The sequence below is a fragment of the Pyrgilauda ruficollis genome, unplaced genomic scaffold (genome assembly GCF_017590135.1).
Source record: "Pyrgilauda ruficollis isolate IOZ18807 unplaced genomic scaffold, ASM1759013v1 scaffold11, whole genome shotgun sequence".
NCBI classification, from domain to species: domain Eukaryota; kingdom Metazoa; phylum Chordata; class Aves; order Passeriformes; family Passeridae; genus Pyrgilauda; species Pyrgilauda ruficollis.
In genome coordinates, this window is record NW_024509210.1 from 8402857 (window position 1) to 8429066 (window position 26210).

At 41.0% G+C, this 26210-nt stretch overlaps 1 protein-coding gene across 12 annotated transcripts in view; it reads right to left on the reverse strand.

The window, feature by feature from the left end:
- Positions 1-2921: 2921 nt before the first annotated feature.
- ZMIZ1 (zinc finger MIZ-type containing 1) overlaps positions 2922-26210 on the reverse strand; it is a 338783-nt gene continuing 315494 nt past the window's right edge. For all 12 annotated transcript variants that reach the window (XM_041473787.1, XM_041473762.1, XM_041473777.1 and 9 more), the window contains 9 exons: positions 24486-24696; positions 23184-23289; positions 22478-22638; positions 22112-22179; positions 20669-20737; positions 19901-20148; positions 16998-17161; positions 11067-11315; positions 2922-7506 (listed from right to left, as the gene is read on the reverse strand). In XM_041473787.1, the coding sequence (XP_041329721.1) occupies positions 7399-7506; positions 11067-11315; positions 16998-17161; positions 19901-20148; positions 20669-20737; positions 22112-22179; positions 22478-22638; positions 23184-23289; positions 24486-24696 (1384 nt within the window). In that variant the 3' untranslated portion in view covers positions 2922-7398. The remainder of the gene's footprint in view (positions 7507-11066; positions 11316-16997; positions 17162-19900; positions 20149-20668; positions 20738-22111; positions 22180-22477; positions 22639-23183; positions 23290-24485; positions 24697-26210) is intronic.

A 26210-nucleotide genomic window follows, 5' to 3' on the forward strand; every position in this document is an offset into this window, starting at 1 on the left:
GCAAACCAAAATATAAAAAAAATTATATTTATCTTTTTCTAGTGTTTAACTAGTTAAATTTTCTTAAAAATAGCAACCTCTCTGTGTTTACAATAATCAATGTCTTCATATGAGACCAAGGTGACAAATTAAATGTGCCAGAATATTTTTAGCAAAATCTAAACCAACCAACATCATGAAACAGCTATGGACAAACTGGAAAGTCTAAACTGTAAAAATCAATTAAAAATAACTCTGACCTAGGGGAAAACCATAATTGACAATCCTAAATCTACCTCTTAGGATGTCTGATAGACCCAAAAAGGTGCAGAGAAGCCAATATATTTAAGAGTGGTAAATAACAGTGTTAACTTTGCTGTGTGTAACTGGATCTATCAAAAAGCACAGTATTTTGCACATAAAGCACAGTATGAGTTCAGTATTTGGAAAGATACTGCACAAACCAAGCAGACATATTCAACAGAAAGGGGAAAGAGCCTTATCTCATCTAGTCCATGAAAGGGAATGATTTTAACAGAAGGCTGTACTTAAACTGTAGGAAACCAATCATGGTCTAGGTAAGGAGTATCTGGAAATGCGGATGAGCAATGTGGCAAACCAACCTGTCAGCCCACCTGTGTGCTAATGCCTGCATGAGCTGTGACCTAATTGATGTCTGCTTCTTTACAAACAAAATTGCATCATTGATTAGGTTCCTTGTGGGCCACTTTTATATTCCCCTGGAAAATTCTGCAGAGTGATGGAAACAAGGTATCTCAGCAGAAGCTTTCAGTGAGACAAGAAAAATCTTGTGTTCTTTTTAGACAGAACAAATATGAATAGTGCATTGGTGCAATGACAGACATTAGGAACAATGTCCCACAGAAGAGTCAGTAGGATTTCGGTGACACAAAGTGGAAAACTGCAATAAGGTGACACATTGGTAATAATTAAAAATGTAAAAAAGAAAGGTTCATGACTAGAAGTTTATAATGCAGGAAGATTTGTACAGATGTGGAATTTAAGCAGGTAAAAGAGAAGCGAGTTCTGGTTAATTGCCCATACAAATATAACACTAGGTACACAGATGTAAAAAACACATTCTTTAATTTTAAAGGGAAACAGAGAAGGATAACAAATTAAAGAATTATATTTAGAATATCAGGTGAGAGTTGTACAGCTGTTTTATATGCTGACTAGGTTACTTTAAATGAAAGCAAACAGCTCTGTGCACAGGACTCCTATCCCCATTGTCCAAGCAGAAAAGAGACAAGGGGTGTGTCCCCCTTCCATGTTCCTAATTGTTTTCAATGTGTTACTCCTGTAAAAAGCACGATCAAGTGCATGGCAACAGAATACAAAGTGCACAAACAAAATAACATGAATCAGAGATCTATACTGATGAGGAAGAGCAGAGAAGAAATGCAGGGAAATAAGCTTGTTTTGAAGTTGTTCAGCAATTGATTGGCACGTGGATTAACAGAGAAGTTACAGACAGATACTTGTGTAGGTGGCTCTCTGGAAGCACATGCAGAGTGCATGACACACAGAACACACTGCCAGGACACGGGACAGGAGACACCAGCATCAACTGTATACATACATCTTACCTATCCTGGGGTCCTCAGGTGACATCTGGGAGAAATACCACTTTCAGGATTGTTGCAGCCTCTGCTTGAAAAATGTACAGTGCTTAGGGACATCACGAGCTCTCCTCCAGCTGTACAGTGCCAAAGGCAGTTTGCACTATGTCTTGTTGACACTTCTGGGGAGCTTCCAGGAAAACAGAATACCAAAACCAAAACAGTTATTAATTATGGGCTAAAATGGATAAATACTTTTTGATTCACTACAGTGTACACTGTAATTTCGTTTTATTATGTTATCCTAAAAAACTCCACTGAAATGGGTAGTGCCACCAAGGAAGGCAGAAATTCAGTCAGAAACAAATGATTTTTCCCAATTTTGAGAAAATAAATTTCTAGACTTGATTTATACATATATATATATATTTACACACACACACACTTGTGTGTATCTCAATCAACAACAAAGACTAGTGCCCTTGTGGAGGTGTGGAATAATTGCTATATGTGCTTGCATAGATAGATACTCATATTGTGAAACTGTTGTTTGTTCCCAGGTATTTGAATGTATTTCAAAGGTGGGTTCTGCCTAAATGCCTTCAGAAATGCCATCTGCAAATACAGAGATACTCAGTAGATCTGTTAACCCACGTTCTCAGATGCAGTGAGTGATGGCTGTGGCTCTGTTCAGTGCAGAACTCCACCAGGACAGGTCCTGTGCGTGTTGTTGATATCCTGTGTGTACTCCTTGTGTCACCATTCAGGCTGCTTACAGCTGAACAGGTATGTAAATTAAGGAGATTTGTGACTCAAAGGTTGCATTTAGAAACCAAATGCTTCAACTTTGAGATGGAGGTGCATTAAGAAAAAAAAAAAAAAGTCTCATTTCACTTTAATATTAAGACAGGTTCCAATGGAAAGAAAACTATCAAATTTGGAAGAATTTAAAACAAAGGTGCTGGATGTTTAATATCTCCACGTCTGCCAATTCCAGAGAGAAGCCATCCTTTCCTGTTATTCATATCACACAAAGATTTAATTTCAAAGTCATTATTACTTGTTTGGGAGAGAGGCAGTGCCCTGCATACTGAACAACAAGTTACCAATGCCTTGCTTGGCAGGGACTTTTTTCTGTGTGATCCCATATTTGCATTCATAATCTTTTTTTTTATCTTTGGTCTCCAGGGTGGTTCCCACCTTTCCCTTCCTGCACCAAGTCCTGCTCTGATAAAAGGTACACCTCATGCAACTGACTTCCACATTAACTCAAACCAGGGTGGGCAAAGAGGAAGTTAATGGTTTCAAAATGAAACTCAAAATTTACAAAGCAGCTGCCAATTAGTCAGACCTTAATTTTGCAAATTTATTTAGGAAAAAAAATTAACATGAGCAAATGAGAATACTTCAGTGTTACAACAGAGTATATAAATGTCTAGCAATAGTCAAATAATTTGATCTTTAAATACAAAATAACCACATGAACACCTAATATACAGGTTTCATCTGAATACATATTTATTAGATAAATATTAGGTTGTCACATCATCTAACTACATACAGTTTTGCAAGACTAAAAATCACAATTATTTTTTCTGACCAGTTTAAAGTATGAAATGATTGCATTGTACTGTACATACAATGTACAAACAAAGACAATGGCCATTTTTGCAGGTTACCTCAGATTGTACTTTTTTTTTTTTAATTCTCCTCTGATCGTGATATCAAAAATTGTACAAAGTATGAATTTGGTTACAATTTTTTTTTTTTCCTTTTAATCCCCGTATTTTTCTTCATTATTTCTGTAGCACCCTAAAAATACACAGGTGATAGACTAGTACACGTAAGCTAAATATTACATGTAGATAAAACAAAACAAAACAAAGGATCAGAGTATATTACAGAAGTGAAAGTGGAACAAATGCTGAGACTCCACAAACGCTAACAAACAGGATTCATTTTCCACATAAGATGGAGCTTCAAGCTTTTTTTTCCTGCGAAATAAAAACAATGCACATTCCAAGGAAAATGAATGCATTTCTGTTAACATGTCTCTATTTGTCATTTACATATGTACAGCTGTCCCTTGAGTCTCTGCTGCAGACACTGGCGTGTACTGTCAGTCCTATAATCATGTCTTGGCAGCAGAACTGTAGATCTCTGTGGGTTCTTTCCCAGATGAACTTCCATAGGGAAACGATTAAAAGGTAAACAAACAAAAAAAGAAGAAAAATACTACTGGAATCTCATATAATAATTAAGCTTTAAAAGAAATGACTGTGATTACCCTATTTGCTAGGTTTTTTTCTCTAAACTTTAGTACGGCAGTGAACAGATAAAAAAATAACTAAATTTTCAGAAGCTTTTTCATACTGACTTCACTATACAGTACCTGATTTTAGGTGACCGATACATTATAAAACTGTCTCAAATGTCCAGCGTTTGGGTGATGGGTAAAAAAATTGTACTTTCTTTTTTAAGTTCTGCTTAGAAACCAAACATTTCTGTAAGTTTAAAGATTTGACAACTGTCCACTTTAATTATCTATTACTGTACAAAGCAGATGCCAACACTGCTTCAAACATATTGCTAATATCTATGGGGCTTTTTTTTCCCTTTATGCTTTCCAACAGGTACTTTTAAATGATACATTTTAAATACTAGCAGTTAGCAAAAGGTCAATCCTTAACATACCTGGCTTAAAATACTAATATTGTGTTTAAGAGAAAATTCACTTTAGGTGACTAACTTAGCTGCTCAGGAATTGGTGGAGAATGAAACATGAAATAGAATCAATTAAAAAAATCAGAGCAACCAGTTCCAAGTAATAGTGAGAAATCTTCTTTATTCCCAAACCTATGGCTTAAGGAACTTACCCCCCAAACAGAAAAAAACTAACTCTAAGGGCATAAAGTCAGTTTATCATCAGCCACCTCTGCACATGACTTCCAGACCTATATAAAAAATGCAGCAAAAAAACAGGGGGAAACTACTACAGCAAAATGGCTACACAACACATCTGTATCAGTAACTGAACAATGGCCTTTCCTAGGAATTGTGTGATAGCAGCACCACACCACAACCATATTACCATGTATTACACCAAGGTATCTTTAATACTCTGCACAGATCCTCTACAGGTTGTCAAGCCTACATAAGAAAAAAGACACTTCTAAGCAGAATAAAATATACTATACTGTTTCCCTCCCCCACCCACCAACATCCCTAAGTGTCTTTGCCCCAGTTTCAGAGACTGGAGCACCAGTACAGCGATATAAATACGGTACCATACAGATTTGCTGCTTGCCTTAGTGCATCTTTACCTGGTCAGACAGCTGGTCCTACGTGTTCTGCTCACTTGAGCAGATGAACAAACTCTGCCATTACCAGCTCACGATCACACACAGTCAATGAACACTGGTTGATCAGTTGGGGTTACTTTTTCCCTAGGCAAACACAATTATGTTTCCATGACAGAGCTGAGCCCTGATTATCCAGGTACTGCCTGATGTATCAATTCATTCATCACATAAATGGATATGAAATTTGGGCTAACTTACCAAAAGAAAATAGGGGGGAAAAAAACCCAAAACCCAACTCCCTTATTCTGTTAAAGAACCCTCAATTTTCTTTTTTAAAAAAGGACCCATATTTTTCTTCAGACAAGGTATTTAAAAACACCAGCAAAAGTATAACCAGATCATGAAAATGTTGAATATTATCAAAGACGATACTAAAATATTCACAAAGATATTTACAATAGCAATTCTTAAAATAATTGATTTTGCATAATGAACAGCGCCTTTCTTAAAAAAACTTGAAAGAGGAAAAATATAAGTGTGGGACCATTTCTACATAATACGTTTGACAGATTCAATACTCCTACTGGAAAATAAAAGAACTAAACCGCCATTTCCTTTAATATCTACAGCAAGGTGCTGCTGACTAGCATATATATACCACAACGCATGTACAGCAGTAGTGGGAAACGTTAACAAAAAGAGCAAAATAAAACAAAAAATGCAGAGAATTTACAAATATGACTTTGGTGAGGAAAGCAAATCCAGAGTCGTAAGCACAGAGCATGCCATTTACAGCATTGCAAACTAAACACAGGGGGCTAGGAAGCTATCTAGTCAAACTGACAGGAACAAACAAAATTTTGCCTGGCACTTCAGTTTAAAACGCATTGTGGCGAGCAAATGAAGGGTGTTTGATTGGATTTGGGAAGAGGAAAAGGAGTAGGGTCATATATGCTTTAGTATCAAAAGAAACAAAACCAGTAACTGTACAGTGGGGAAAAGCTGAAATGTTGCACCACGAGGGCAAAGTTGGCACACATGCACTTCTTACACAGCTACTGTACATCATTTATAAGAGAGAGAGAGAGAGACAAAGAGCACAGAAATGGGCACAGAAGCAATAGGAAGCTCATGCAGGAGCAGCAACCACACGAGAAGCAAAGATCACAGGGGCAAGACAGTAATTGTGGCAGCAGGGTCTCTTGAGGGCAGTAGCAATCTACTGACAGGTACTTATTCTCCCCACACTCGGTCCTTCAGAAGAAAGAGCTCATCCCAGCAGCCAAAGTTTAAAAAAAGAAACTGAAGGGGGAGAAAAGGAAAAGGCGGAAGTATCTGTAACAGTCGCGAAAACAGAATGCAAAGCAAAACTAAAATGAAGCTGTAAGACGTCTGTCCAATGTCAATGCCCCTTCTCAAGCTGATTATTAAAAATAATTATGCAGAAAATGATGTTACTCTCCCTCCATCCTGCAATGATTTCCTTGCTGCCTTCAACCCAGCTTGTCTTACTATGCCTTGTGCAGTACAGACAGTGACACAAACTCTTGGGGCACCGAAGGCTGTAGGTAATAATCAGGAACAGTTTGGTTTGCGTCCCCCCTCCCTCTCTTTTCCATTATGTATGGCATACATGGCAAAAAGATCTATTACAGCAATCTCTACAGCTGGATGTTAACGCAGTCAGAAACGGTACTGATTTGAAACCAAAACACGAAAATCCCTAAACATCGCAAACTTTAAAAAAATTTTTCCTGGGTGCTTCCAATCTGTTTGCTGGGCCAGAGGAATCCTCTGCAAAGAGACGGTGAAGATCCCTGCACGTGCAGAAATCCCGACACCCACGGCTGTGGCCTGAAGATCTCAGGACTCCGTTACTGAAGTCGCATTAGCGACACTGCTGGCTCCCTCTGACAGGCCTGTGTGTCTTCCCTAACTTTGCCACTTGACTGTAGGATTTGTGCTTTTTTGAGCTTTGTAGGTGTTTTTTTTTTCATTTTGTGTGTGGCCAGGACAATCATTCCAAGGCAAACCCATGGCTGGAGGGGAGCAGAGGAGAGGTGGGGTAGAGGGAGATACAGTTTCAAAAAAAATGGAAGAACAAGCATTGTAAAGACACTCTGAGATGGGTCAATTAAAGACAGTTCCATTCTGTTGATTTTTCTTCCCTTGCCAAGATTCGGTTTTGCCAAGATACTTCACACTATGTTTATCACAGAACTCTCTCTCAAGAGGATGAACACCAAATGGGGCTTCCAATAGCTGCACAACTGTCTATGCTTCTTGGTCACATGTAGCATGGCAGACTCGGAGATTACTGCATTTATTTAACTTTTTTGTATTATTTTCTCCCGTCACTTTCGCAGTCTTTGAAGCTAACAAAAGCAGTTCTGAGATGAAGAAAGCAGGGAGTGCACCATTGGATCAAGTTGTGAGGTTTTTTTCTTCTCTTGTGGAAAAGGAGTGTTAAGATTCCTCGCTGTGCAGCCACACACGTGTGAACAAGTGAAAAGGATGGGAGAATACATATGGTTTCAGTTGTTCTCAAAGAGAGACAGAAGGTCATCATTGCTATTGCTTGGCAAATCAGGAGGATCCAGGTATGAAAGCAGCTCATCTGGATTTGTGAGTTCTGGAAGCAGCTATAAAATACAGAGATAAAATAAAAATTACAGATAACAGAAACACAACTGAGAAAATAAAGGGATTAAACACCACACATTCCTGGAATCTGGTTTTCATAACAATATATCCAAATAAAACAGAAGGCAGCGTCACAAGCCTAACACCCTCAGATGATGCAGTATCCAATTGCTTGTCAAAGTCTCTGTGACTCAGTTTTCACCTGTGAATTACATTATCATCTCAGTTAGGGTTTCTCAATCCACCTCCCCATCATGTTGCCTGGCTTGTGATGCTGACAAAACTTTCTGAATAAACGGTCATTATGGATGTTTCCTATAAAACACTGCATAAACATTTGAAACAAGCACTTTGAGTGATCCATATCAGAGCTTTAAGGTAGAGTGGCAAAGGCTGGTCTGGCTCACACAGTTTGATGGCAACCCAAAGCCTGCAACTCTACAGGAGGCAGCCCTGTCCTTTCCTCACCCCCAGTAACTCCTCAGTGCACTGATTTAAGCTCTGGGACAGTGACCTGGATTAAGGAACTCACCCAGGGTTAAAGCAATCAACAAATCAGGGAAAGTGGAAAAAAAAATAAAAATTGAGGAGTATGGAGAGAGGAGTGGCAAAGCAGCTGGGTGAGTCCTTCTGCTTTCTGTGGCAGGAGTTTACAGTTGTTGGAAGTACTTGACTACAGCATTACATGCAATTCCAGACATTTTAAAGGGTCACAGGTGTAACACTCCATCCAACAGAAGATGACCTAATCTGCACAGTGCTTTGAAGTATCAAAATGGGACTTCAATTTGTATTTCCATTAATACTGTATTCCAAATATAAAATTTTGTTTTTCAGACCATCACAACACATTCATTTTGATCTGACAGATGACAAGTACATTGTAACTCCGACTCCTGGATTGTGCATCAGGCAATGTTTTCTGCTCTATAATGCATCTTGCCTTTTCCTAGGCAAATAAAAACGTGTAATATATAAAAAATTGCAGGGAACAGTTTGCAATAAAGCCCTTTTATGTTCTGCATTGTTTTAAAGACAGAAAAATATGGACTGTTTTTACAAACTTAATAGTAGGTATAAGAAATTAATTTTAAGTTGTTCTATGTTTTCAACTATTATACAACCAAAAACTTGACCACTTCAATTTAACAAATACTGTATTTATATGCTTCTATTACTCTTGTGCAAATGAAACTTAATCTTCTAACATTATATGGGTGAACAAATTGTTCAATAAGCTAAACATGAAATGACAAAAAAATTTATTGCTAAGCATTTTGAAAAATGCAATGTCAAGTTTACATGAACAGAATCTCCCAGGAGGAATCTTTTTCTTAAGCTACCACCTCATTTTATTCATGGTAAAAATGCTACTGTCATTGTACGGAGATATGAGACTTTTTAAATGTACTTCACCTCCTATCATAACTTTTAATGAGTATATCATAAAAAATACAAAAAGGAAAAAAAAAAAGTCCAAAAGAAAATGGCAGCTCCACCAAGTGTGGAGAAATAAAAAAGTTATTGAATTTGTCCTACAATTTTACAACTTGTTCTTAAAAATTTAAATTGTCCATGAGACTCATTCTCGTATACGGGGGATTTTTAAAAAAGTTTAAGAAGAGTAGAAGTTTTAAACAATATGCTCAGTATGTGAAGTTGAAGTCTTCTGAGTTGTGAGGGTGACCTTAGCTTCCCTCAGCCAGAGGGGTCAGGCAGCACAGCTGGCCTCCTGCCCCACTGCTGTGAAAACCAGAGACCTCAGGAAGGACTTGCTGGGAACTGAGAGTGCTGTGCTGGAGCAGGGACAGAAGAGAGAGGAGTGCCAGGGCCTGTGTGGGGGTGATGGGGACAGAAGCTACAGGAACGTGCCAGATTTAAAGTAGAGTTTGGAGAAGTGTACCCTGTGCTCCTGAAGTGCAAACTGAGAGGTCTCAGCAGTGATTTCAGTCTTGAGCCTCTGCTGTCAGAAGTACCCCTGCAGATCTCTCCTGTCTGTGCCTGCATCCATGAGACGTGGATTCTTTAACCCAGGTTAAACCTTAGACTGCATCTCACTGAATTCCTGCAGAATGACTGTGACTGTGTCAGTAGGGAGTGGGTCAAGTTGCCCACAGTACAGTGCCCTGTTTGCTTTGCTGCGTGGGACTTTATTCAGCCAGGTTCCACAAGACACCCATTAAAATAATCCATCTGATCAGGATCACAGGTATTTCCAGTAAGTTTATTTCCCACACTGTACAGCACTTGCCTCCTGTTAAGAAACCAGCAATCCTTCATCAGTGATAACCACAGTACTGTCTAAGTGTACAGATTTTTGTACTTTGCTTCTCACCAAGGAATGGGTGCCTGACCCATAACAAAATAATGTATGTTTCTTAAACATTAGAAGAAAAAGGAAAGGCATTTTATTTCACCTTTCAGTATTGCTCAGACAGGGTCCTTAAGGGTTCAGAACTTCAACTGCCACATGAACTATTGCTCCCAAAGGATGTGCACACAACCATATTGTGTGAAACAGCAGAAGTTGCCTCACTGATCACTGTTCCTGCAGCATCCTGGAGCCTCTCTCTGTTCCCTAACCCCTTCCCTCCCCTGTGAGGCTACCAGCCAGCCCAGTGCTCCTGTGTGACAGGGGAGATGCAAGTATACAGCAACAGCAAATACAGATATAAATCCAAGGCACAGAAGCGAACATATCTTTAAGGAAATAACTGTGCAGCAGCAGACTTTGGAACAGACAGAAAATACACATACAGGAATGCATGACTCAAACAAAAATCCAACCCTAATGCTGAGGATTTATATTTTGGGAGGTAGAGAGATATACCTGAGGTAAGTCATTTCCAACTCCACTGAATCGATGTTAAGAGATGGAAGACTATTTTTGGCCTTAAAACTAGACTTCATTTAGTGTGAGCTGCCTCCCAAGGTGGCTAAGGAGGCAGAAAATGTCCATGTTGTTTACGTCCCTGTGTGGCGTACTGGGAGGAGGAACTCACGCTGTTGAGCCACCCACAAGAGCAGGTTTGGAAGGGCACAGACTGTTTCTGGCTGCAGGGAGCACGGACAGCGTCACAGGGTGGGCCAACACAGATCCCACTCCCGCTGGCCAGGACACGCCGCAGGGCTCAGCGCAGAGCTCACTTGGGACAGCAATGCCACGGTCAGAACCACACACAGCTGCGTCCCTCCTGCTGCCCAGGCACTGCCACAGCTTCAGGGGCTAGGAGAGCACAGCCCAACCAGCGCCGAGGTGGGAAAGGAGGAGATGGCTCCCAGCCTGGTGCCTGAGCTGCTGCTTAAAGAAATGCCTGCCCTGGTGCTAGGAAGAGGCTTATGGTTTGCACACCACGCAGCTGCTCCAACCAGAGCCATCCATTGTTCCAGCAGGTCAGGAGTGCCCTGTCACCTCGGCTGCAGCACCTGCGCCCATGTACCAAAGCATGAAAGGATGGCATGTGCTGTGAAGCGGGGCCCGTCCCCTGCCCTCCCCGCCCTCCCGCGCGATGCGAAGCACACGCTATGGCAGGCAGATGAGAGTATGACACAGACTTACATCCAGCGAGGGCTCCGGCATGTCGGGTGCTCCCTGTCCACCAGCCTGACCCTCTAAGGCTGAGGAGGGGTTAAAGGTCAGGTCACTGTGTGGATGGTTGCTAGAAGCGGCCGGGGGTGGCTGCCGGGACTGCTGGGTAGGAGGCCCGCTGTGATGTAATGGCTGCCCTGACTGGCTGCTGGGGTGAGGGACGTGCAAACCTTGCTGCATGGAAGTATGGGACTGATCAGTGCTGCCGGGATGAGGGATCTGCGGAGGAGGAAAAAAGCAGGAAAAGAAAGTGAGGCCACAAGGTACAGTGCTCGCGGTGCCTGACTCTGTAACTGCATGTTATAAAACGAAATAAATTAAAAAATGACACACACAACAAAAAACCCCAGCAAAACCAACCAACAAACAACAACAAAAAAAGAAATTAAAAAGCGCCATTGGAAAAGGAAAACTCCATATCCCAATGCTGGAGGAAGTGTTTCAGCTTTATGAAGGTTGTCTGCAAGGGGAAAAAACACATTGAACTTGTGCTGTTGGTTTGCTTCCTTGTAATGTGGAAAACTGTGTATGAAGATGCAAAACAATGCACCACAAAGAGGAGGGAAGGAGGCTTATGGGTGCGGCTCAGCATTAGCGAGGCATATGCTTTTGCCCTAAAAAGTGTTGAATGAACAGAGAATTTGTTGAATGATCCCTATGCCAGGAATCTCATTAACTGAGAAAATGCATCATTTCTGCTCAGCTCCCCTGTTTGGTAGCTTCTTGACACTGCAGCCTATTCCTGTCTCAGCTCTTTACAAACATCTTGCAAACACCAGCTCTTCCCCACTCCTTCCCTCCTTTTCTTCTCAGAATGCAACACCCCTGTTAAAGGCTGAAGATTTTCCTTGCTGATATTCCTGGGTTCTGACAGCTGACAGAACCAAGGCAGCTCAGGAAGCACATTCCCCACCATGAGCCAAGCTGCTGTGGGTGGCTGCACACCTGCTGACTGCAAAGTACACTGCCTTAGCTTCAACTAAGCCAACAATCACACTCTGCTTTGTATTCATGCTGTGGATGAGTTGTCTAGCAAGAGCTTAGTGGTTTTTTTTGTTTTCTGTGGGGAATAAACTACCAATCCACATGTGTCTTCCTAACCCTATTAGTGAATGGGGGAAAAGTCTTTCTCACATGACAGAGAAGCAATAAAAATGCACAAGTCCAATTCTTCCTTTTGCTGCATGTCACATTTAGTGCTAGTGGATTCTCTGGGGTTTGACCTTGGTGCCATGAGAAAGAAGTGTCTGAATGCTTCAGTATCAGATATCTCATGTTAATTGGGTGTATGGAGAAACAAAAAATGTAAACATTTTTTGAGGAATGCTACATATTGGACAAAGTGAAGCTGAAATAAAAGAACAAATACATACAACAACAGCATGAAATTCATCCAGCCAAGCCAACAGAAACCAGCAAAATGCTATGTCAGTATTCACCCTTTCATATCACATAAACTGCAAAGTTATCTTAACTTCAGCCTTCAGCTTCAGAAAGCAAAAGGGAGGTTATTACAAAACTTAATTAAATGTTCTCGTTAAAAAAAAATTAGAGAAACAAGTATTTTAAAAAATACTTCTCACCACTCTTAGGAAAACTGAAACTTGAACACTGATCAGCTGCATGGAGGTCCTTTTCAGTACTTTGGTATTACGAAAGTTTGTGGAAATTATTCTACCTGCATGGTATTTGGCTCTCTATCCCATATGAGAGTTTAAAGTAACTGGTAAAAAGTACTGATATACATTTCTCCATTGGGGTCACAGTTCGACTACCTGAAAACATTCTCCAACACTGTTGTTACCGTAGGGGTAAGTTTGTACAACATCTGCCCACAGATCACACTTTAATGTAAAAGAATTTGCAGCCCAAAAACTTTGCAGAACTCCAAGTATAAGTAGATGTCTCTCTTAATAGTACTGTTTCCTTACTCACTCATTGAGGACATGTGCAACAGAAAGTGTGGAAATTAGAACGCTTAATAATAACAACAAAAGGTAAAAAGCAATTTATGATAGTGTTGTTAATGTGGGAAACCAGTTTCTGGAAAAATCCAAAACCAAACAGGATTATATTGAAGAATCTCTAAAATTTATGCCTGAATGCATAAAGCAAGGGTCATGCTGGCACATTTATATAAATAATTATTTTAACCAGGAGAGGCATTCATATGCTCTCAGACAGATTTCAAAACAAATAAGCAGGTTAGAAATTCTACATTGTGTTTATACAGGCAAGGATTTAAATACATATTTAGTTGATAACACAGTCACTTGGGTCCTTAGACAATGGGTGTATAGGGACTAATTGTTTATTCTGAGATTGAGGGCAATCACATTCTTTGAAGAGCCAACGCAAATTCCAAATCCATCTGACTTAGGCCACTGACTCCACCAGCCGCTCAGTGAGAAATCAAAATGCTCAGGATGGGAACGTTTTTTATTTGCATTCAGCTAACTAATGATAATTTTGCTATGGTGCAAACACATTGTAAGCAGCACACTTTGGGTATGTTTAGCTTGTGCCTGCAACTCCCACCATTTTATTCTGAAAGCACTGACCTATGAATGCAGAGTGTAACAAAGTTGCCTTTGCTTGCACAGTAAGATAATTCCAGAGTTGTTTTTAGCAGCATAAGCTTTGGTACTCTTAAAGCACTTTCATTTATAAAAGAAAAGCTTATAGCAGACAATTACATCTTCAGCTTAATAGCACAGAGCAGCACAACTCTACAGCCCAAGAGTGACCTCTAGGAGTGCTGAGATGTACAGCTGTGGAGCAGCAGGGCCTGCTACTGCGCAGCAATAGTCTATCTGTCTCTGAAGAAAATTATTAGTGGGAAAAAAATCACCAGGTGAAGTCAATGGTTTACAGCTCTCTCCATTACCAGGGTCACAGTTTTACCAACTCTTTTGCTCTGTTAGCTACCAAAACTGTTAAAAGATGCCATCCTGCCTACCCTGCTGATGTTCTTGGCCACTTTTCCCATTCACCTGTTTGCCATGTCTGCAAGGTGAAACCTTGCAGACATGCACTGAATTTCCCCACCCTGCCCCTGAATTAGTTTCCAGTCACATCAATACCTGGGTCCAGATCACTTCATGGGTGCAGTAACACTTTTTCTGGTGTGAGAGGGAGGAAAAGTGAAAATAGAAACAAGAGTAATGACTTTTTACAGTAGTACCAGCTCATATCCCCTCCCTGTGTGTATGAACCTATGGTGTCTTCATCCATTGCTCAGTCACTCCTTATACTGTCTGCAAGAAGCACTAACGTAGAGCTAACTGGATTCTCTGTTGTCTAAAATGTGGTTACAATTTCTGAAAACAAACAGGAGCTGCCATGATTGTGGCAGCTGTTATGTAGCAATCTTGCACTGTTGCAATGTGGTATCTGTTCCACAGCTCTCACAACACCCTGTGCTGGGGAAGAGGTATTACCTCTGGTCATGTTTTTGCTCCTGATTTTTTTCTTCTTCTATAGGAGTGGAACAGCAGTGTTAAGGGAAGGAAATTCTGATTGATCCATCCCTGGTTACCCAGCCCTAAATGCACTGGGCAAATACCTGCATTTCCTGGAGTGACCTACAGGGTATGTCTGGAGGGATCAACCTTCTTTGCCTACCACTGTGTAAGGGCCACCACATAAATCTTCAAAACAGGAATGCTAGGAATTTCCTCAGCAGCATTCAGCTCCAGCAAGAGAAACCTCAGGTCTGAAAGGACCGTACATCCAATCCCAACTCACCTTGTAAATGGCCAAAGTGTACAAACATGTATAACTACAAAAAGCTGCTAACTGTGTAAAAGGAAAGACAAAGCCAGAGAAGAACACAGGCAATACCTTAAAACCTCAGTTCAACCACACAATGTTTTTGTATGAAGTGTCTCTTCAAAGACATGCAACTACACTATTTAGGAATGTGTTAAAAGGCATGGATTTCTCTAAAAGCCTTAGTGATTCTTGAGTGTCTGCTGCAGACAAACAGTCCATTTTGAGAGAAAAGAACAAAAGAGAGAGGATAAGAAAGAAAAAAGCAGAGATTTTATAATACTGAAAAGGCTGTGTGGGAGCACTAAGAGTCCTCAAATGTGGACTGAAAACTGCACAGCCACATTGACAAGGTTAATCTAATTCTCCTCTGCTAAAAGATCTGAAAACTGATTCTCATTACAGAAAACCAGCCACTGACATAATGTAGGAATCTGCTTTAGCACTGCTTCCTATTCCCAATGGTATTGCTTGAGTAGCATGATAGATGAGGGAGAAGTGAGGCAAAAGTTTACTTTAATTGCCAGCTACCATAAGCAAGTGTTAGATTTGCACAGATTGGCCCACAGAACTGGAAGTCCATTAACACTTGTGTAGATACGCTCCCAAGCTCTGGAACATGCACAGCCTTGAGAAACCTTCACCTCTGCTATATGTAAACACTCCTATTTTCAGAAAGCTACTGAAATTCTTCACTTGTATATTCAACTACTTCATATCCTACCACTTCAGAAATTTCACCAGGGCAACTACTGCAGCAAAGGTATGGCTGATGAAGTCAAGAGGCAGGTGCCAGATAATGGGAAGCGAAGAAGAATTCCCTGTGACTTTGATTCAAAGGAAAGCAGCTGTGAGTGGCTCAGGCTGGTTCACCCATTTCCCCTCACTACTGTATTCTAACAGTGCGTGGCTGATTCTTGTGCAGAGAATCCTGACCACTCCGTGCCGCGTATGCGGAATGTGCCAACGCGAAACAACGTCTGCAGCATGTTTGTCCTCATTTATCAGCCTGTAAAGTGGTAAAGTATTACACTTTCTGGACTCTTCCTTTGCAGACAGTCTTGGTACCTGGACTCTCTCCAAACTATACGAAAAACTCTTTCTTCACTCTCTTCTATTTCTCACCATCCTCCTTGGAAAACCCACTGCCAGCTAGAGGAGACATTGACTGAGTAGGCTTTTGCTGAGCATCTGCTACCACGTTTCCTCATTACATTCTGAAATTGTACTTTCTAGGATTCACTAAAGACACGGCACATATGACTTGTCAAGTTAAACATCCTTCCTGTGCAGTAACAGCGCACTTTAAACCCCCTGCTCTGCAACTTAAATGAACATAAAAGGAAGTATACACACCCCACACACAGAGTTAAAATAGATGACTAACCATGCCTAAGAGCTAAATGCTGCTGGTAGCTTTTCTATCACCTCGTTGCTGCAGTACTGCATTTTCTGGAGGTATATAAAGTTCTGTATAGAAAAGTCAGTGCTCTGAGCAAGCTGCTTTTCCAATACACAGTTCTGCCTCACCATCTGAGACCTGAGTAACCTCTATTTTTCAGTCTCTTACACTGATATTTTCAGACCAGTGGCAGTGTCTCTCCTTGAAATCTGCAAGCTTGTCCTATTACCAAAAGTTTAGAAGTGCCTTTCATGCTACTTGAGTAGAATTCCCCCTCAAAATGCTTTGATGCAAATTTTGCCCTCAGAGAAAAAGCCAGGGAAGATATTGTCCCTGCTCTGAAGTCATCCAATATCTTGCTTTAACAAGCTGTCTCTCAGAGATGGATATTCACAGTCCTGCTGGCCTAGAGAATGAAGTACTTTTTTTTTCATGTGTCAGAGCAAAGCACAATGATTAATACAAGCACACTGAGCCAGGTTCTTTCTTTCAGATAAACAAGCTTAAATGACAATTCAAAAAGTGCAGAAATCCTTCTCCAAAAACTCAAAATGGCCAGAAATTAAAAACTGGCATTTCCAGCATTTCTCAAGACTACTCCATTTCACCAGCTTCCCACGTGAGGAATCCACAAAAAGCAAAAGCAGTTCATAAGGTAAGTCCATCAGCTGGACGAGAGCTCCTTACCCCCACAAACGAGAATCTACGTGCCCAGCACCATTACTTACAGATTCCTGCATGGGGTGACTGAGAGGTTTGTCGAGAGCTGCCATGCTGCTCGGCATGTCTGGGGGATGTGACAGCTGTGGCCCATGCATGAAGTCATTCATAGATGTGCCACCAGGATTCCCATGCGGGAAGTCAAAATTGCCATGACCTTGGTAACTGTTGCCTGAAAGAGAAACAGATGTGATTTGTTTCCAGCGCTGATCTCTCCCAGTGTCTTGCAGGAGCTGTGTGATGTGATGCCCTCCCTGCACAGCACAGGGAGCTGTGACACTGAACTTGACAAAGCTGTGCCCCCAGTGCTGAGCGAGTGGGGACAGGGCACTTGGCTTCTGAACACTGGCTGCTGCAATAATTCATTGATGTGTTGGAACTAATTGAAAACTGCTGACATTCTGAAAAACTATCGCAAAGTCACCACATAAACTTAACCATGCCGAGAAGTAAACAGGATATTAAATTCTATGGGATATTTGTATCTGAAAGCATCTCAGTGTAACTGAGACTGACTGCCCAAGTCCCACATTATTTATAGGACACCTGTGTTATTTATGGCTGTGCTTCTACACACTCAGTAAGACTGTAGCATTGCTTGAGCTTCTGGTGAAAGTAATTGACAGAAGTGAATCTGGAAGATGCCACAATACCAGTTCATAGCACAGCCTCTACTCTGTCCCTTCATAGAAGGCATAGAAGAGGTATTCATATCTAACTGGGGTTCCCACAAAACTTACAACATTCACTTGACTGACTGGATTTACACACACATCTTGAAGCAGGCCTGAGTCCCCTGCTGCTCTGCAGAACAAGTACTGTATGACCACTGTCCATAAGGATCCAGCCCACCTCAGCCCAGGGATCTCCCGAATTCTAAAGCAAGCAGGTATCCCAATACAGGGATTTTACTCTTCATATATTTTGTCAAGATTCCTCTCTTAACACTTCCAACTCAGATATCAGCTCTAGTGGCTTATTTGCTATGAACAGCAAAAAGTGAACCATTCACCTATTTCATACAAGCAATTGAAGTGGATGATACTGAGCTCTGAAATAACAGAACAGCTTTGGAGCTTGCACAGAGAGCCTGCAGTTTGTCAGCAGAAGTACCACAGTTTTAAATATTCAACTCAAGAAGGGAGTTTGACAAGCTGAAGTAGTTGCATCATTTGCTCTTTAGCACAGCTTCACGAGCAGAAGTTTAATCTTGGAGGAATAGTAGTCATTAGCCATGTAAGAGTACTTCTCAAAGACGTCAGGACTTTGATCTATCTTGTAAATACTGCAGAGCCTTACTAATTCTCATTTTGTTAATCTGCAAACTGGATGAGTCTCACAGAACATAGCTGGTCTTGCCTTGCATCAGGAATAATTAATTAGCAGGCAGCTGGAATGTGGTCTTGTAGTACTGAATATTTGTTATGTTTGCAAATTAAACTTCAGTACGCTTCCTGTCAAACCCAAATAAACAAACATAAACCACACTAGTAATACTACTACTACACTGCTCTGAAGAACTGTTAATCAGAGGACATTACGTAATTGCAATCACTAAGTTTCAGTGCACGTATTGATGGAGAATAAAGACACAAGGCAGCATGCCCAGGGAGTTACAGCCACGCAGCAGCAAGCCCCCCTCTGCAGCAATAGTGCCACGTGCTGAGGGAGGGACCTGTCAGACATTTAGGATAATCCCTACTGCAGTGCAAACAGGTGGGTTTCACCTGCCAGTGGGGACTCAGGGCTCCAAGGAGCAGTGACTGCCTCTGCTACAGGACCCACAGGGGAAGGCAGCAGAATAACAGTCTAGGCAGCAATGCTCACACAAAGCCTAAGCCCCGCTTGTGACCTGGCTGTCCTGTCTGCTCCTGAGCATGAGCTGGAAATATGGTGAAGAATAGACAGCTCTATTCTCAGGCTCTGACTGCACTTCACTCCTACTAAACGAGGGAAAAATATGTGATTCAGTGCTCTTGGCTTTGTTATAGTAATCATTCATCTGTTTGAAAACCTTGTAAGTTTTATCATCTGTCATCAGTTTTGCAGTCACTGGAGCAAATTAACCGTATTTTGCAAGCAATCTATATTTTTCTTCAACGCCTGCAAAAAGCACATGTATCACCTTGTAATCAATTTGGGGATTCTGATAGTGTGAACAGTTGGTCTTTTCCCAGAGCTGAACTGACTCATATCATGTTACTTGCAAAAGAAACAGTCTCTGGTTTCATGTTTTCAGAATTGTCACTATAATTGAGTTATTCACAACACACCAGTAATTTGAAAACCTATCTCCATTGCCTGCATTTAGTTCCCTGCGCCTCAATCTAGTAGCACATGGGCAGAGGAACTCAAAAGTAATTTTCTAACGCAAAGGTGCTTGCAAAGCAGCTAAAAACTCTTTACAAGTTGTCCCTTTTCTGGTGGCCTATGGAATGTCACTCACCTGGCCACAAGTTAACCTGGTGGCCCAAGTAGCAGGGTTAATGGGTCAGGTTTTCTACTTATGTAGTACTAGATGTTTTCACTTGAGAGTGGAACAGAAGGAAAATGGACAGAAAAAAAAATGCAGAAATATGTCTATTGTGGCAGGCCATGAATGTAGAAGGTAACATACAATGTTTCTTGAGGGCTGCGTGACTATGAATATGACAAGCACTAAATACTTAAAATATTAAATAAAATAATTAAATACTACAATATATTAGTAAAATATAATACTTACTAAAATATACACTAAATTGAACAGATGAACCTTAACTGAAAAGACTTCAGAATTTCAGAATTGCAGCCATATAATTTGCTGTCCTCATGCATCACTGTGAGAAGATGCACTGACCCACCTGAATCACAAGGCTAGAGTGCTGACTGAACCACTGAGCAGCAGGGTGCACAAAGCCACAGAACTAACCTTGGTTACCATATTCAGTGGAGTTGTTGCCTCCTGGAGGAGGGGGTAGGGATGGGTAAGGTGACGGGCCAGGACCCAAAGCTGCAATCATCTCCATTACATTTGGCATGATCATCTGGCTTGGACTCATTGTCTTAAATCTTTTTGAGGGAATGCCATCTGGGTCATCTTTGATGTGAATATCTGACTTTATAGGGACCGGCCTCCAACTGCAAGTTGGATCAATGGTAACTTCTTCAAACTCGGAGCTGTAAAATAATGTGAAAATTTAGCATATCAGTTGAATATTTTAAAATCAATTCTGCTGAAGTTTCCATAAGAATCTGCACGGTAACCAATGTTCTGAAATGCTCTGGTGTAATACAACATTAAGATCTTTTACTCCTCAAGAGTGTGCTGAAAGCAATTTAAAAAAAGGCAACCATAAGAGCACATTTCTATGTTTATCCACACAATGAAATCCAAACATATCAATGTGGTTTGCCACCTCTCAATCAGAGGGACTGCTTGTAAATACAAGAAAGCACTTAATCCTCCATTCTGGCTCTTCCCTCCACTTCATTGGTGAGGCTGCCATTAAGAGATAATCCAAACAATATCTACAAAGAAGATGGAAACTGATTCACTCTGTCACCTGCTCCCCCAAGGCACCATGCAACAGAATATTCAAGTTCAATCACCAAGATCTATTTTGGTGTGACTATCTCAGTACTCATTACCATAACTCCTAGTTGCTTAGTCTTGGATATCAGGAGGGAGATCACTTACTTTTGTATAGCGTTCAGAATACCCCACATATACTGGTCAACCTCCAAGCCCTCCAAGAGAGCAGTTTTACTAAAAAGTAAAAAAAAAACCAAACAAAACAAACTTCACGTTAGAATATTGCAAGGGAAAGAATTATTTGGGGAAACAGTTTTAGTTCTACATCTACATTACCAGGATATTTACATCAAATAGATGAGATAAGGATACATCTACTTGTGTGTGTCTGCAAGCTGTTCACATTCTTTAAGTAATTTTTGTTAGTCAAATATACTGCAAATTTGAAGTATTTTCATACACAGCACATCTCTCCTGTGAACATCAGTTAGCACTATTTTTTTTTAATTAGATCTCTCTCTTTTTTTTGAGGTCCACAGTAATATGGCTGCAAAGCAACTCAGTGTTACAGCTATTCTACTTAAGACCAGCACAGATGGGGACAGAACAAAAAACTGGAAATGATTCAGCTATGTAGGCACTTAGATCTGAATGCAGGTGCTCATGCTCAGAGACACAGGACAAAAACTTAGCCTAGATGCATGAATACATGAATTAAGAAGGCAAGATATCCAACTCTCGTGATATTTTTAGCCAAATGTAGAAGACAGAATAGATTTTGGCAGTTTGGGGAAGGCACTTGTGTGTTAGAGCACAGATCAAACATGGACAGTAATGGAAACGAGCTTGTCTCCAGCCTGCCATGTCCTCAGAACAGCCAGAATGGGCAATCCCCACTGCTGTTTGTACCTAACACTGGCTGGCAGAGCAAGGACCCAACTGGAGACTTGTGCAGAGCCAGGGCCAGCTGTTACAGCCACAGCTGCTGGAGCTGAAGAGCCGTGGCTCCTCAGCTGAGGCTGGAACCCGCTCCCAACCCTGTGCATGGAGCACAGGAGGTGACAGACACTGAACTGGCCTGCAGACATTCTGCTGGTTTTTCTGCCCAGTTAAACACAGGGATGGACAGTCTGTAACCACTTCCAAGTTTTTCTTCCATTTTTTCTGCATTACACTAACTCATTGGTCAAAATAATAGCATGAAATTATACCAAGGTATCCATCCCTCTTTCTCTCTAAGCAACAACTCCAGCTTTTGCTCCTTGGAAATTTTTTATTTATTTTTTTTTCAATTAGCCTTATTCTGGATTGCAGATATCTACCTTATCAATGTAAATACTTGAACCTCTTCTGAACCCTACACAACCCATGGATGATCTGTAATGAAATCTTGTGAGAAAATATCTTGTTATATGTTTTTGAATTTCTAATAATCTAGGGTGGTAAAATATTGCAGGAATTCTCATTGGACTTGATGCTCTTTAAGAAAATGTGATATATAACCTTATCTCCTAGAACTTCCTTCTTCTCCCCTTCACGATCTTAAATATGATCTGAATTTGGCCAAATTGTGTACAACTGCATTTTATGTAGTATGGATGCACTTACTTGCATACTGGACACCGCCAAGTTCCTCTTTCACAGTTCAGTTGCAAGTAAGATTCCAGATCAAAGCACTAGGTATCAGAAAAAAACAAAAAAGGAAAAAAACAAACCAGACAAAAGAAAAGGAAAATACTGTATTAAATGAAGCAGTTAGACAAAAGTAAAACTGACATGAAAAAAGCCTCCTAGCACTGAAAACTACACCAAACAGCTGACTTTTCTCCTCTCCATTAACCATACATACAGTTAGCTGTTGAGGCTTACAGGCATAAATGCCACGTGTTAGGTGCTCCCACACCATAACCAGGCTGAGGGTACTGTACCAACACGTGGCTGAGGGAGCCCTGCCAGGCCCTGGCATCCACTCACTTGGACGTGCTTGCAGTCGTGACCCCTCGCCGGGAGCTGGATCCGCCGGAATGTGATTGGACACTTGAGAGACACTTTGATAGCAGTCTGCTCCACTCCATCTTCCCCGTTTAGTGTGGCATTGCCAGAGGAAGCTGCTACGCTGCTGAAGTTCCTCTTGACTGTTTAGGAAGAAGGTGGGTAGAGATGAGAGAAAGCACAAGTGTATTGTAAGTTCTAACACAGAAAGTGGAAATTTCTTCAACATTTAGGAAACTACTTCAACATAAAAGGGACAATTGAATGAACAATATACCCACACAGGTATCTTCTGTGTAATTTAGAACATTCTCCTGAACAGAAGAACAATCACATGTGCATATCAGCTATATTCTTAATCAAATTAAGTGCCGTACAAACACCAAAAGCAGCCCTACGTAAATAAAGAATTAATCTTTCTTTATCGGTGAGTCAAAAACAAATATGGGGGAAAATCCAGAGAGATTCTTCTGGAATAGGACAGTCCTCTTTAGGAACTAAGTTGTGTCCTTGAAACTTTGTTACCTCCACCCAAACAGCCATTCATCTATCCACACCATGTTCTGCAAGTCCTTAAGTACAGCTTAAGGTTATCAGTAAACAAGTAAATCTGGTGTAGACATAGCTTATTACAACTGAACCTAGACATCCTGGAAAATCATCATCACCCCAGAAAACGCAAACTCACTCTTGGTGATACAATGTTCTGCTGGGAGGAGGCGTTTCTTTAGCAGACCTTGAAGTACGGAGCGAACCGATGGCCGGTGCACCAACTGCAACACGAACAAGTGCGACTGCAAGGAAACACCTTTTGTTAGGAAGAGAACCCAACACACAGGTTAAACGCTTGGGAGTGTTAAATGCACTCCCAAACTGAGCGGCACCCTTCCCTTGGACACTTGGTTTCTGTGAGAGCCTGAGGCTTAAACATAAAAAGCTGGTTCTGCTCTGCTGAGCACACACGCTCCCTTATGGATATTCTGCACACTGTGCAGTTGCTCCATGCTTAATGTATAGAAGGGCTTTAAAAAAGCAAGGATGTTCTGCATTTTCTCCCTCCTTAATATTCAGTATACGTACAGCTGACATATTAATCTCTGACTTCAGGGTTTATTTTTAAAACCCTGGACTGTCTGACACAGCCTAGCCTAGCAGCCTGCCCTCAGACTACGTTGGAAATTGTGAAAACAATTTGCAACTGATGTGCCTGGAATCAGCTGAACCTTCTTACCCAACACAGAGCTTGTTGTGGATTCACAGGATGCTGACCCCTGCTCTTTGCCACCAGATAAATGACATTATGCAGGGAAACATCCGTGTGAAGTAAAGAAAAATGGGTGGATGGCTTCTTGTCAAAGTGCCTCACACCATGACCTTGTGAGAGCTAGCAGCTTGCTTTATTGTCAGTGACAAGAGAACAGTCAGAAGCTCATACTGGATTTGCAGAACAGTATGCATTAAAAATACAGTACTCATCCCTCAGAGTAACTAACCCATGCAAAAGGAGAAAGGGGAAAGCTGAATGGTCTAGATTGCATCTTTGAATATGAGTTTTTCATTTGAAAAGGTACAGAAAATTCATCACCAGTACTAATGTTGATGTTTTCACAACAAACCAAAAAGGGTTTAATACCCTGTGTAAATGAAATTAGTACCACCAACAGTCTTCACTGCAATCATCTCGTTCTACATCGACAGACTTCAGCCACCTTGTTACACAGGCACACATGAGATAAAACTCCCTTCCTCCCCTAGACCATGAACCTTGTCAGAGACATTGGAAGGACACCACTACATTCTGCAACAATTAAGCAGCAAAAATTTCCATATTAGCACTCTGACTGTGTCAACATCATTAAGTAAAAGCCTTACCAGAAAAAGGCCTGGAAAAAAATGAGAGTAAGGCTCTTCCAGCTAAGGCAACATTTGCAAACTGCTCTAAATAGCAGAGTCAGCATCAGCAGCTGCAGCGTGAGCTCAGTGTACTTACACAACAGCACGCTGTGACTGTGATCTGGATGGTGTTCCTCCCTGGCTGGCAGACATGCTTTAGGTGCAGAGGTTTATGGGATGTCTTGTTGTCACCACGTTCGATGGTAAGTGGGGTTGCATTCACGCTGACCTGGACTGAAGCTGGCCAGTTTGTGTTCATTTGTCTGTCTTCATGGTGATAGCACTTAAACTGCAATTCCAAGTCAGACCTGCACAACAACCAATAAATCTTCCTTTAACTTTGCTTTCACACTGCATAGGGCAATGGTTTTTATGCTAGGAACATTCTTCTTGATCAATCGGATTATTTTTCTTGAAATATTGCCATTAAGAATATAACACACTTCCTCCATAAAAACCATAAACAAAAGCAAGTCATGATAAACTAATGATGCAAGCATGCCCCAAAGTTGTTCCCATTTTACACTTATAAAGGACTTTTCAAGGAAACATCTCAAACCTCTTTTCAAACCCAGACCATGGAGTGATCCTGCAGAAAGAAGAATGTTAACATCAGGTAGGTCCTTCATGTGTTAGGAGTTAAGAATGAGAAAGCAATATGCTGCAGTGGGTTGTGCTGAAAGTCTGGATTCTTCACTACCTCAGAGCACTCAGAGAAGCATTTGAACGAATGCATGTCAGACAAAATACAAATGCAGCTAATCCTGCCTTAGAACAAGTAAATCAACTAAAATGGCTCCTATATATTACCCCCCACCAAAATCAGCTTCTGTGATTCTAAATTAACATGGCTGTGGACTAAATCTTTCCAATTTAGACCTTCTTTCAGGGCATGAATTCCTCCTACCTCCCCTATAGTAACTTCCACTCACTATCTAGCTCCTCAGAAATTAGTTCTATAACACTTTCAAAATATGAAAAAGCTGAGATTAAGTTAATTAAAAATTAAGTGGGTAGAGACTATGACTTTAGTTTCATAAATGTATGTTAACCTTGTGTTAGGAATGAGTAATTTCAAGAAGAAATTTAAAAGAACACAAAACTGAACTGTCAGAATTCTGCTGTTCATGACAGCAAAACACAGCTCAAAGTTTATAGTGCTAACTTTAAAATCTATGTTCCTGAACAATCTATGTTGCCTGAAAGAAGCTATCCTTATAAGATCCAAGAGGAGCAGCTCATTCAGGAGATTAACACCCTAATTGCTGTTTTCCTTACAAAGACTTCAATCTGACTCAGCATCATCTTTTCTGGATTCCAAAACATCAAGATTTAGCAGTGGACGCAAACACGTGGGTTTTTTAAAAAGGAAGTTATAGAATACAAATTACCCGACCTTTCAACATAAGCCATCTACATGAAGTCTTTTCAGGCTTTTTTTCATTATTTTACTAACCATTTTCTGAAAGCTCACTGCAAGTTCCACTCAGTTTCTCACCTCAGGAGAGCACAGCACAGTGATCCAAACCTGGAGGGAACAAGCCTTGGTACCTCTGACATACAGCCCAAGCAGATGAGGTGAGCAGGCCTGCTGAATGTCACAGTGGTGACAGAGCTCAGGAGAGCCTCGTGTCCTCAGCACACTGCGTCCCCACCACGGGACGTTCTTAACAACACAGCAGTGTGAAGACCGAACCAGCTTCAAGGAGACATTTTCCCTGCCTTCAACCTTTCTGTTTCTCGTAACCATGAAAAGTTCCCATGGGGAGAAAAATACTTGCATTGCTATTCATTATGTGCGTACACGTGAGAGGCTTTGCCG